We start from the raw sequence: 13,070 nt of genomic DNA, 5'->3' as shown, positions 1-13,070 counted from the left end.
TTCTTATCTACCTTCCTAACCTTCTGCTACCCTTGTTTTTACTATAAGCAAGTGAATAGGCCTAATCCCTCTTATCTTTGTGCTGCGATATTTTTATGGTACTTGCTAATTTTTATAATACCTAAATATCTCTCCATGTATTCCTGTTATCTGATTCTGCATTTCTCAAAGGTAGAAACTGTTTTAGTTCTCTCCTTTGCCCATTCTTGCATTGACTATTGAAATGATTGAATCAATCATATTTAATTAAAAAATATTGAATACAAATTATAGTCCACACATGTTGTGCTAGGTAGTGGGGATAAAAAGATGAGTAAGACACAGTTCCAGCTGAAGAAGGTTTATAATCTAGTGAAAGAATAGATATTCAGACAATTATAATGCAGAATGATAAGTCCAGTAACAGAAGTTTGAATAAAATATTTAGTGTCCGGAAGAATTAGAGGTGTTATTTGAGTTGCTCTGAGGAGGATGAGTAGGTGTCCGTTAGATATGTCAGGCTTGCCAGGCATAATACCAACTTCACTGAATGGCATGTTCAGGAAATAGTTTTTTCAGTATGACAGGACATAGGATATAGATGGGAGTGAGGGGAGTGCCTGTGATGAGCTTGGAGAGGTCAGCTTAAAGCTTCTCTCTTGGGTTGGTCAATGGGTGATGAGGTTACTCACCAAGTTAGAAGGTATGGCAGCTGCAAGGAAGATGTAGGAGAAGGGAAAGGCAGGTAGAGCTTGTTTGGGGGACTTTAGCTTGAAGCCCTATAGAGTAGTGAGGTGAGAGTATATGGTACTTACTTGGAAATACTGTCTTGGATTCTTAAGAGTGATGGGAGTAGAGATAAAAATTTGGGAGGAAAGATCTAAGGAAGAAACCTCAGGGAATATTAACATTCCAAGAGAAGGCAAAAAAAGAAGTCTGAGAGTGTCTGTGGAGTCTTAAGGGAATATTAGGTAGAGTTCCATCAGAAGAGTTTTAGATGCCATACGAAGAGTGAGGACTGCAATTAGGAGTTTTTATTTTTATTTATTTTATTTTATTTTAAAAAAGATTTTATTTATTTATTTGACAGCACAAGAGAGAGGGAGCGAGCACAAGCCGGGGGAACGGCAGGCAGAGGGAGAGGGAGAAGCAGGTTCCCAGCCAAGCAGGAAGTCTGACTCGGAGTTTGATCCCACGAACCTGGGGATCATGACCTGAGCCAAAGGCAGATGCTCAACCGACTGGGCCACCCAGGTGCCCGCAATTAGGAATTTTTAGGTCAGCAAATTCAGGAGAGTTGGAGGAGGAACAGAATAGATGAGTAGTTAAAAGTGTGAAGGCCCAGTGTGTATTTTCCCAAAAAAGAAATAATTAAGGGGGAAAAATTAGCCAAGTCACTGGAGTTATTTATAGAAATTGTGCATGTTGCATCCAGTGAATTTATTATGATATCCTTGAACTTTGTATATTCTCTTCCAATAATAATAGGGCCCAACAAGTATGATGGCCTACTTGATTGTTTCTGGGCTACTCCTAACTCGACTTAGAAGACCCATTGGTAAAATGACAATAACTGAGCAAAAGTATGAGGGAGAGTATAGATTCGTTAATTCCCGGCTCATCACAAACAGGTAAGAAGAAATGTATTAAATTTGGCTGTACTAAAAATTTGTTTTTATGGACATTGATGTCATGTAAGTTAACTCCAAAAAGTCTGGAAGGCACTGTTACCAAAATTGTGTGTGTGTGTATTTACCTCTTTTGAATAATACATTATGAAAAATACCAGTTTTATAAAGTAGTAATCTTCAGCATTTCTCTTTTTCTTAACTGTGTAGTATCCCTGGTTCACCTCTTCATCTCTTTTATTGACTAATTTTCTGTTAATTTCACTTTAAACACACTCAAAATACAATTCAAATTCAAGTTTACTAATAATACTTCTTCAAAGAAAATTCTGTCGGGGTGCGCCTGGGTGGCTCAGTCGTTGACCGTCTGCCTTTGGCTCAGGTTATGGTCCTAGGGTCCTGGAATCGAGCCCCGCATCGGGTTCCCTCCTCGGCGGGAAGCCTGCTTTCCCTCTCCCACTCCCCCTGCTTGTGTTGCCTCTCTCTCTGTGTCTCTGTCAGATAAAATAAAAAAAGAAAATTCTGTCTCAGTTTATCCACAAATACTTTTATTTTGAGACTGTGTATGCTCAGTAATTCAGTCTCACTGCATGTGTGTCTACCTATTTTCCAGATAGTTTCCAAAATGGGAAGAAAACGTAGTAGGCTTTGGAGCCAGCCTGACTAGTTTCAAAATCTGCCGCCTCCACTTATCAATTATATATTATACGACTTCTGGCAAGTTATAGCTTTACTTTTCTTATTTATAATAGAGAATATAGGACTATTGTGAGGATTAAATATGGAATACATACAAAGCTTCCAGCACAGGTTTTGATATGTAGTAGGTACTCAGTAAATTTTCTCATGTATTCATCTGTAAACTTTAAGTCATTTTGAGGGTCCTAATCTTTATTTAGTACCCTAAAGCATTTACAAAATTACTTAGAGGATTACTCTTTTAACAGTTCCTTCTTCCTTTATTTCCTTATATTGCTAAAATGGTACCAGTTTTAAATAGGGTTTTGTGCTGTAGGGAGGTGGAGGAGTAGACAGTTGGTTGAGTGGAGAGGTGATTTGCCAAGTGAATGAAAGATGGTATCAGCTAGAATGCTTTCTTTTGCAAGAAACAGGAAACCCTGACTCAGGTAGCTTAACAATAAAGACATTTACTACTTGACATAAGAACTCTTAAGATAGCCCCATTCCAGGCACAACATGATCAGGGCTCTGGCTCTTTGATGTTCTCTTGGCTCAGCCTTCCTTTGTATGTTGCCCCTTTCCTCAGCCTAATTTTTCTTATGATCACAAGATGGCAAAAGCAATTTCAGATCTCACTAGTCTTCCTCCCCTGTAAAAAGCCCAGAAATAAAAACAGGCCATCTCTTCAAGAGAGCGGGCAACTTTCCCAGAAGCCCCACCCCTGACTTTGTTTCACCTCTCATTGGCTGGAATGATCACTTGCCCATGCCTTAAGCAATCACAGGCAAGTGATTGGCTTAGACCAAATGGAACTCATTCCTCGTAGATGGGGTTGAGGCCATTCCTAAACCATTTGGGTGCATAGGAAGGGATAGGTGGGTAACTAAGAAAATTGGAGTTCTCTCACATAGGAAGAAGGATGTGGAAGAGAATCAGTGATGAATAGGCAACTAGAGTATTCTGGGTTGTTTTTGCCCTTTCAGGTTTTAGATTGGGGCTAAAATGAGTCAGAATTAGAATGCTCATCTCATCTTCCTCCATAGGCTTAAACATGCAGAGGAGGTAGAAGGAAGTGAGAAAAGTAATTATAGGTATAGAATTGTTTCTTAAACTGGAATTGTGATACTTTGGGGCTCTGTGTTGTTGTGTCAAGGAAATGGTGAAACATAGGTTGAACATGATTCATCTTTATACAAAGTTAATTTTGTTTGAAGGGGTTGAGGCAAGAGCTACCTTGTTTTTATAATGGAAAAAAATGCAGGTACATTTTGGAGTAGAATATAAAATTCACATATATATTTAAGGGGAAAAAAGAGGCTTTAAAGAAATACTCGGTGTTTATCGAAGGCTTTTTAACTGTACCCTCTAGACTCCTATGTAAATCTTTACTTTGCTGTTAGAGTTACTTTTCTGGGAATTTTACATCGTATTGAATAGGGAGTGGGGAAAAACTAGACTCTAGAATCAGATGTGAGTTACAATCTCAGCTGCTTGACTAGCTAGTTGTATGACTTTGACAGACTTGTCTTAATACACTGAACCTTTCTTCATCTGTAAGAATGCCCCCTTTCTTCTAGCCAAGATTCTTGTGGCCCTTATGGACCCATTCAGGCCAGCTCAAGAAAAGGGGAGTTGTGAGGATATGGTGGGATTCCCAGCATAAGAACGACTGTGCAGCCGGGGCTCCTGGAAGCTGGCACTGTGAACTCGTTCAGGCTTGGTTTGCTTTTCAGTCTTTCAAAGGCTGTATGGCATGGCATCACTCCATAGCTTCTCTTAGCTGTTGTGTTCTCCTCTCCCTCCTAGGGGTCTGTACTCCCATTTGTCATCTATAATGGCTGCCCCAGCCCTGCCTTCCTAATGTCATAGCAACTTCCTTCTTATTTCTTATTAAAGAAATTCAGTTAATTAAATTTCTGAGAACTAGCCCAGCACATCTTTTCCAGCCAGGCTCTGTATATGGCATACGCAACATGTGGCTGCTGTGCAGTCTGTGATCCTGTTAGGTGTGTATTTCTGTGCCCTCTGATCAGCTGAGCTAGGAGCAGGGTCTCAAGTACAGGACTGTGGCCACACGCACCCATTAAGCTTATAGTCTTAAGTGTCCATTTAAATAAAATATTCAGTCATAAAATAACTGTATTTCAATTATTTTTCAGGCACTGATAATATTAAAATTACTTACTAAATTATTTTCTTTAATAGTGAAGAAATTGCCTTTTACAATGGGAATAAGAGAGAAAAGCAGACAATCCACTCGGTCTTCCGAAAACTGGTAAGATAGCATGCTTGAGGCTCATGTATTTATGGAAAGATTTGATTTTTTGGCCTATGCTTATCTATATCTATATCTATCTATATAGGTATATATCTTTAATCTTTAAGATATTTATTTTTAAGTATGAAGTATTTTTATACTGTATTTTCATAAAAAATAAAAGAATAAAAACTATCCTATCAATATATTAAGCTTCCCAGTTACAAATATAGGTTGATTTATTAAAATAATTGTCAGTGTATTTTTAGAGATTGCTTAGATGTTTTATTTAGTGATAAATTCTTTTGTTTCTGTAGGATTCTTGAAGATACTATGATGGTTATTTAAAGTAGGGGTCAGCAAACTATTTCTATAAAAGACAAGATAGTACATATGTATGTAGTTCAGGCTTTTTCAGACCTTATGGTCTGTATTGACAAAAGTAGCCATATAGTCTATGTAAATAAGTGGGTGTAGCTATGTTCCAATAATACTTTTTTATAAAAATAAATGGCAGCCTGGGATTTGGACTGTGGGCCATAGTTTGTTGACCCTTGATTTAGTTAAAAACATTGTTTCTTGCCTGATGAATCACAGACCTGTACCCCTGAAACAAATAATAGCTTATATGTTAATAAAAAAAAAATTGTTTCTTATAAAAACTATACATATATCAGTTTTTATTTTCTTGCCAATTGGAAAATTTGAATTCAAGTAATTTTATTACTTCATTTAAAAGATATTGAGTGCCATCTAGATGCCTGTGCTTGTTCCAGGTGCTAGTAATAATAGTGGTGGACGTGGCGTACAAAATCCTGCCTCTAAGGAGCTTACATTTTAGTGGAAGCTTGTGAAATTAAATTTAAAATTAAATATATATTGAGGTGATTTAAAAAGCTTAAAGAAATAGTCATTTTAAATGATTTCAGGGGTGCCTGGGTGGCTCAGTTGAGCGTCTAACTCTTGGTTTTGGCTCAGGTCATGATCTCATGAGTTGTGGGATTGAGCAGCACATCTGGGCTCTGTGTTCAAGAGGGAGTCTGCTTGAAGATTCTCTCCCTCTGCTCCTCCCCCCACTCACATATGCTCATGTTCTCTCTGTCTCTCCCTCTTCCTCCCTAAAATAAATAAGTAAATCTTAAAAAAAAATAATTTTAGAAATTGGATTTTTGTCTTATTTAGATTTAACATGACTGAACTTTGATTGTGCTCACGGATAAAATGCATTTAAGGTTTTTCCAGGGAACTGCTGTTCATCAAGCTTGCTGATGAACATGGCTTGCTTATTCTTATCCGTTAGACTTTAGCTCCAAAGTTAACAACTTATTGTGGCCTTGCTTTCTCTGGTTAGTCTGTCTGAAATGGCCTCCACCAGTTACTTCCCAATTTAATGATCTGTTTCCTTAAAAAAGTATTGCAATTTATATTTATCTTATTTGTTTCCTAGTTTGTCTCTTTCATTAAAATGTAAATTTCATGAGCTCAGGGACCTTGTCTGTTTTATTCATTGTTGTGTCTCCAGCATTGAGCACAGCATGTAACACATGGCATTCATTGAATAAATGTTGCAGTCATTGTGCTTTTGCAAAAGATAGTAAGAGGAAACCACCCTGTACTCAGGAAACTCACATTTTAGTGGAGGAGACAAAAAAAACAACAACTGAATATTTTATATGATTCTGGGTAGTAATGAATTCTATGACCAAAAATAAAATGGGATGAAATGGTACAGTGTGATGGGGAGGTTGCATAGCTATTTTAGGTAGGATGGCAAGAAGGTCTTTCTTGAGGAGGTGACGTTTTATCGGAAACCCACATGGAATGAGGGAGTTAGTCACAAAATAGAACTGTCCAGGACAGCAGCAATATTCCTGGCAGAGGGAACAACAAGAGGAAAGCCTTAAGGCAGTTTGAGAAACCAATATTTCTGGAGCTCAGTGAGAAGGAATAACAGAAGCAGATGAAGTTTAGGATAGAGCCCAGTGCCAGATCATGCAGGGCCTTGAATAATCTGATAGATGGAAAAGTTGAGAACATTGAAAAGGCAGAATATAAAACATTTTTAGACTTGTAATTTTGAGGTAGTGTGTGCTTGATTAAAGCTGCAAACTAGGGCTGAACAGCATTGATAACACATTAGCACTTGGTTCAGATCGAGTGTAGTAAGATTCTTGGAGAAAGCAGAGACCAGATGTCTCCAACTAAAGCAAAGCACTGAGTGCCAATCTAGGACAGCTAGTGTTTTACCTAAATTAGCTCATCCTTCTGTTTTATTGTTGTTGTTTTGATTATTGATCAGTTTTAGTATTTATGTATCTGATGGTATTGTGAATACAATATTATATACAAATGATACCACATTAACATTTGTATGTAATTTCCATTCTGTTTGCATAAAAATGGTTTCATAAAGTATTTGGCATCTGCTCTGTGATAAGTATTGTGCATGAAATGTAATGTACAGTATAATCAGAAACCATAGGCAATATTTGTGGAATCAATAAATTATATAATTTTTTAATTTTCAGTAAGTATTTGGAATAAATAAATCATGCAGTTTTTTATTTTCAGGGTAGATTCATATTTTTACATACACATAAAATATAAATTTTTTTGTATTTGCTTTCTGCCAGGTGGAACATCTCCATAATTTCATTTTGTTTCGGTTTTCTATGGGCTTCATTGATAGCATAGTTGCCAAATGTAAGTATGCTTTAAAAGAGATAGTGGAATGAAATTTGTGGAGAAAGCGAAGTATTGTTAATGTTTAAATCTTAACGTTTTGTTTCAGATCTTGCCACTGTTGTTGGTTACCTAGTTGTAAGTCGTCCTTTCCTAGATTTGTCTCATCCTCGACATCTCAAGAGTACACATTCAGAACTTCTAGAGGTAAAGTATTAGTAATCAGAGTCATAATAAATTGAAATTTAAATATAAAAACAAATAAAAGCTAGTTTTTAGTCTTAGAAATGTAAGTGAAAACTAGTATTTATTTCTATTTAAGGATTACTACCAAAGTGGAAGAATGCTTTTGCGAATGTCTCAAGCTCTGGGTCGGATAGTTTTGGCTGGCCGTGAAATGACTAGATTGGCTGGGTAAGTAAGATTAGTAATACTGAGCAATTGCAGAAAATAAGTTTTAAAAATATGTTATACTTAATGATTGTGCCCAGTTGAGGTTAAGGTAAGGGGCAACTGAAGCCCCATTTCCTATTCCTGCAAGCTGATTTTGATAGGAAAATTAAGGAAGGTTTTTCTCTGAGAGGGAGCTTTTCATGTTTCCTTAAGAGAGCTGTTTGAGTCTTCAACCAGGTTAGTGGTTCTCAAGCTGTCCGCTCCATGGACACTAGTATTCGGTAAGTTAGAAAATGTTAAGTTAGGGCAGTCCTTTCTTAATTCATGGAAAATTGGGTTAATGAATAGAATTTTTGTATTTGAACTTTTTTGTCCTCCACTGTAAGATAAAGATGAAGTTGATTTTAATGGGGAAAGAAGTGAAAAGTCACCTTGTGGTATCTGTAGATGCAATTGCAAATATGGTCATTCTGTCTAGTAAAATTGTTCTTAGACTGTAACGTGGAATTAAGTATTTCAGTATTTTAAGCTCTAGTACAAAGGGCTTGATATGGCATAAAAAAACACCATAATGTAAAAAGTACATCTGAAGAAATTGGATCACTTCTGATCCTTCCCAGACCTGTGACTCATCCGTGTATTTCTTCTTTATTCCTCCTCTTCTATGGCAGTTTAGGTCTTCATGGCAAGTTGGAGGAGATTGTCAACTACTATGAGGAGTCTCTTTCTCTTGAGAATGCGAACATTCTTCCTACTTGTTAATAACTTTTCTTAGGCCTTTATGGTTCGTGGTAGATGGGGTGCTTCTGTTCCTTCAGGAGGTTTCTGCTTGATTTTCACAGAAAAGTTCTCTTTTGTTTCTTTGATGTAGATTGCTTTCTCTTTGACCATCATGTTATTTTTATTTCCTTGATGTCTTGGCATTAGTTTTGATTTCTCTCTATTGCCACAGTGATTTCTTTCTAATAGTAAGAACACGTCATCTTTCTCCCATTTTGGAGTAGGAAAGAGAAGAATCCTCCATGTTTGCAGGGAGGTAGCAGACATTTGGCATATATGTAATAAATGCCTTCCTCACACATGAGGGCTAACTTTATACTTGGCTGTCTCTCACTCCAGGAGGAACTTGGTCCATACTTCCTATGTCTGAGGAATGTACTAATACTAGTCCTTGTGTAGTATCTACTAGAAACCTTAAAATTCTAGTGGCAAACAACCTTCTTGACTCACCTGTTAATGAAGTAATTATCTGTTGAGGTGGAGATCCTATGAAACCTCTTCCTTTATCCTCATGTTCCTGCTCTCCTACTGAAACATGATAATAAAGCATGCATACACTATCACTCATACTTTATGATGATGAGACTTCTTTAGATTATTTCAGTTAAATTAAATTGTAATTTTAGAAATTTCAGTTAAGTTTGAATAAAAGTTTTAAACTTACACAGGGTGCTATATGTCAGTTACATCTCAAATAAGTAACAAAAATAATAGTAAAAGATATGATGGCCTTTGGAGTTTTCATTATGACTTTTTTTTTAAATTTTAGTTTTACTGCTCGGATTACAGAATTAATGCAAGTACTGAAGGATTTAAATCAAGGCAAATATGAGCGCACAATGGTCTCGCAACAGGAAAGGGGTAAATATGAATGCACTAGGTCACATAGTTTAAGTTTTGGCTGATGTAATGTGATGCTCTGATACTTATTTTCCACTTAAGGTATTGAAGAAGGAGCACAAGTTATTCCCTTGATACCTGGTGCTGGAGAAATCATCAATGCTGATAACATTATAAAGTATGTATAGGAAAAGTTCTTTAGCACCATAAACATTTGTTAAACTGTATAGTAGCGTTCTCTTTCAGCTATGTTTGCTTAGTGTTTAATATAAAATTGTAATTTTTTATCAATTTCCTCTGTAGATTTGATCATGTTCCTTTAGCAACGCCAAATGGAGATATCTTGATCCGAGACCTTAATTTTGAAGTAAGTTATTAAATGATTATATATAAGCTTAGATCAGATTTAAAATGTGAAATGAAAAACTTGTCTGAATATGTAAAATAACTGTAAGGCTTAACTTAGTCTCTGAATCCACAAAACTCTTTTAAAAAATAAGTCTTTGAAACACTTAGAAATCTATCTTTCTTAATTGTTAGGACTTTCAAGTTTCAGATATTTACTATCAAAAAATCTTTTGCAAATAAAGTCTGTCACAAAAAAGCCATAGAAGATATAGTTGATTGTAATCTCTGGTGGGAAATGAAAATTTAAACATGCAACGTAGTTTTAGTCTACGTTGAAAAAGATTAGGGTGAGGTATTGTTTTGACTGTGCAGGAGGATCTGTCTCTATACAAACCAAATATAGACTCTGTTCTCACTGAAAACTGTAGGAGAGCAGCACAGTAGCACTGTGGTAACATCTCATGCCAAGTGAGGAGTGATGCTGATTCAGTATAGTCTCGTAATCAAATGGGAATATGGCAGAGCCAATTAAAAAAAAAAAAAGCAAAAGAGGAGTATTTCTGTATGATTTGTAAGACACTCCCAGGCCTAAGGGTTACTGTTAGGATATATGTCTATTATGACTTTATAAATAGTTCCGATGAGAAAATCTTGATGATTGGTAACAGATTCCTACCACATAGGCTGTCTCCCCAAGTCTAGAACCCACTAGATACCACTTCTTTAGAACAACACTGTCCAGAACTGTTTGCAGTGATGGAAATGTTCTCTGTTTGCTTTGTCCAATATAGTAGCCACACTTGAAATTTAATTTTAATAAATTAGATCTTAAATAGCTACACATGACTGACTAGTGGCTACCGTATGGGATGGCACAGCTCTAGAATTCCTCCTCTCTCCATGCCTATACTACGTATGTGACCTTCTATAATTTGTGTTGTATGCAAAGATTCTTTTAAATTGCTCTCACTTTAAGAATGTTGTCTTATAATTTATAAAATAAGTATAATTATTGGATTTGTTTTTAAATTTTTATAATCTTAGGCAAGTCTTCAATTTTGTTATTCTTAGTAATGTATATTTTTTAAGTACATGTCCACTTTCTTTTTAAGGCACTATAAAAATAAAAAATGTTAGTTAAGCAAAGTACTTTGAACTTATTTGACAATGAGTATTATATATTGCCATATTTATCTTCAAGCCAGGAAATACAAGAATACGTAGAGAAAATGTAAATATAGTAGGTAAATATTGAATGACTGCAAGTATTCCAGAAGTGTTGTCTCATTTAACTCTAGGTGCTCTAGTTAGTTTGTTGTGCAACCTTGGCACAGTAGGTAGCCAACCCACCAGACGATTTCAAGATAAAGCAGAGCTTAGAACCCCATCTGTGTTAGATTTTCAGTAGCTCCCTTATTGCCATTACCCCAGGGGAAAAAGGGCCTGGGATTTCTCTTGGCTTCTTGGCCCTTTCTCCCACTTTCCCTCACTCTGTCTTTATGCAGAAATAGGTTCCACTAGCAATACAGATGTATACATAGATTAAGCATAGTGAGAAGGGGTTCTTCGGGATCTGTATGTACACATACATGGAAGAGATAGAGGAGGAAAAAAGATGGCGGAGGAGTAGGGGACCCTGTTTCAACTGGTCCCCTGAATTGAGCTGGATATCTACCAGACCATTCTGAACACCCACGAAATCAGCCTGAGATGTAAGAAGATATATCTGGATCTCTACAAACAGAATATCTCTGGCGGTTGGTCTTGAGGTATGAAGCAGGGAGCAGTGATTCTGCGGGCAGATATCAGAAGATAAACAGAAGGGGCAGGGAGCCCCTGTGATCTTACGCCACGAAGGCAAAAGTCTCCTGCTCTGGGGACTGGGCACAGACTCACAGATGGGCCGGTAGTGGCAGGGAAAGGACTTTAGGGCAGCTCCCCAGACTGAAACCTGGAGCTACGGGTTTGTGCGTGTGAACTGGGGGTGGCTGGCGGTTTTAGAAGCATGAAGGGCAGAGACGTGCCCGGCCCTGGGAGCGGCAGCTGGGAGCGCTGCTGAGGGGCGCACAAACCATGAGGCTGCGGTTTATAGCAGCACAGACAGAAATGGAGATAGTGTGGCCTGGAGAGCTCACTGAAAAACAGACTGTGATCTCTGTGTTCTGACACAGAGGTTTGGATGGAGTCACTTCTGCTCTGACTCTTGGAAGAGATGTAGAAAGCTGCCAGAGAACAGAAGCCCCCCAAAACAGTTTTCACTGAGCACCGCCCCCCCGCAGGGGGCAGGGGGCAGGGGGCAGGCAAACCCTGCCCAAACAGGGTTGCCTGAGTAACAGCATGGCAGGCCCCTCCCCCAGAAGACAGGCTGGAAGAACAAGAGGCCGGCAACCCTAAGGTCCCTATAAAACAGGTGCATCTTGCTTGGGTTGTGGTCAATACTTTGGACTCTACATTCCCTCAACCACCCCTCAACAGAATGACTAAGAGGAGGAACCCCCAACAAAGGAAAGACTCAAGAGACTGTGGCTCCTGCCACAGAACTAATGGATATGGATATAACCAAGATGTTAGAAATAAACTTCAGAGTAACAATTATGAAGGTGATATCTAGGCTTGAGAAAAATATTAACAACAATATAGAATATCTGAGGGCAGAAATGAGCTCTAATCAGGCCAAACTTAAAAATGCTATGAATGAAATGCAGTCTAAACTGGATACTTTGACTGCCAGGGTAAATGAGGCATAAGAACGAATTAATGAGCTAGAGGAAAAGATGATAGAAAAGAAGGAAACTGAGGCGGCATGGGAAGAACAAATTAAAACCCAAGGGATCAAACTGAGAGAGATTAGTGACTCAATGAAATGTTCCAATATCAGAATTATTGGGATTCCTGAGGGGGTGGAGGGAGAGAGAGGTCTAGAAGTTATATTTGAGTAAATCGTAGCTGAGAACTTCCCTAATCTGGGGAAGGAAACAAGCTTTCGTGTCCAAGAGGCAGAGAGGACCCCTCCCAAGATCAATGAGAACAGACCGACACCATGACACATAATAGTACAATTCGCAAATCTTAGATCCAAAGAAACAATCTTGAAAGCAGCAAGGGGGAAGAGATTTCTTACATACGGAGGGAGGAACATCAGAATAACGTCAGACCTGTCCACAGAGACCTGGCAAGCCAGAAAGGGATGGCAAGACATATTTTGGGTACTAAATGAGAAGAACATGCAGCCAAGGATACTTTATCCAGCAAGGCTGTCATTCAGAATGGATGGAGAGACAAGGAACTTCCAAGACTAGCAGAAACTGAAAGAATATATGACCACCAAGCCGGCCCTGCAAGAAATATTAAGGGGGGGGGGGGTTCTATAAAAGGAGAAAGACCCCAAGAGTGATATAGAACAGAAATTTACAGGGACAATCTATAAAAACAATGTCTTCACAGGCAACATGATGACAATAAATTCATATCTTTACATAATC

At 37.9% G+C, this 13,070-nt stretch overlaps 1 protein-coding gene across 6 annotated transcripts in view; it reads left to right on the top strand.

Annotated features, from left to right (window-relative positions):
* ABCD3 (ATP binding cassette subfamily D member 3) overlaps window positions 1-13,070 on the top strand; it is an 80,366-nt gene that overhangs the window by 44,687 nt on the left and 22,609 nt on the right. For 4 of the 6 annotated variants that reach the window (XM_035017987.1, XM_035017988.1, XM_035017990.1 and 1 more), the window contains exons 9-16: window positions 1,468-1,610; window positions 4,494-4,563; window positions 7,179-7,248; window positions 7,337-7,434; window positions 7,550-7,641; window positions 9,170-9,261; window positions 9,343-9,418; window positions 9,544-9,607. In XM_035017987.1, the coding sequence (XP_034873878.1) occupies window positions 1,468-1,610; window positions 4,494-4,563; window positions 7,179-7,248; window positions 7,337-7,434; window positions 7,550-7,641; window positions 9,170-9,261; window positions 9,343-9,418; window positions 9,544-9,607 (705 nt within the window). Of the gene's footprint in view, window positions 1-1,467; window positions 1,611-2,220; window positions 2,307-4,493; window positions 4,564-7,178; window positions 7,249-7,336; window positions 7,435-7,549; window positions 7,642-9,169; window positions 9,262-9,342; window positions 9,419-9,543; window positions 9,608-13,070 lie in introns of those variants that run through there. The other 2 variants (XM_035017992.1, XM_035017991.1) reach the window with 2 other exon arrangements.

Source organism: Mirounga leonina, unplaced genomic scaffold (assembly GCF_011800145.1).
Source record: "Mirounga leonina isolate KUSES-001 unplaced genomic scaffold, KU_Mleo_1.0 Mir_173, whole genome shotgun sequence".
NCBI lineage: Eukaryota > Metazoa > Chordata > Mammalia > Carnivora > Phocidae > Mirounga > Mirounga leonina.
The sequence above is the reverse complement of the archived record's forward strand: the minus strand, read 5'-3'. Positions and strand labels throughout refer to the sequence as shown.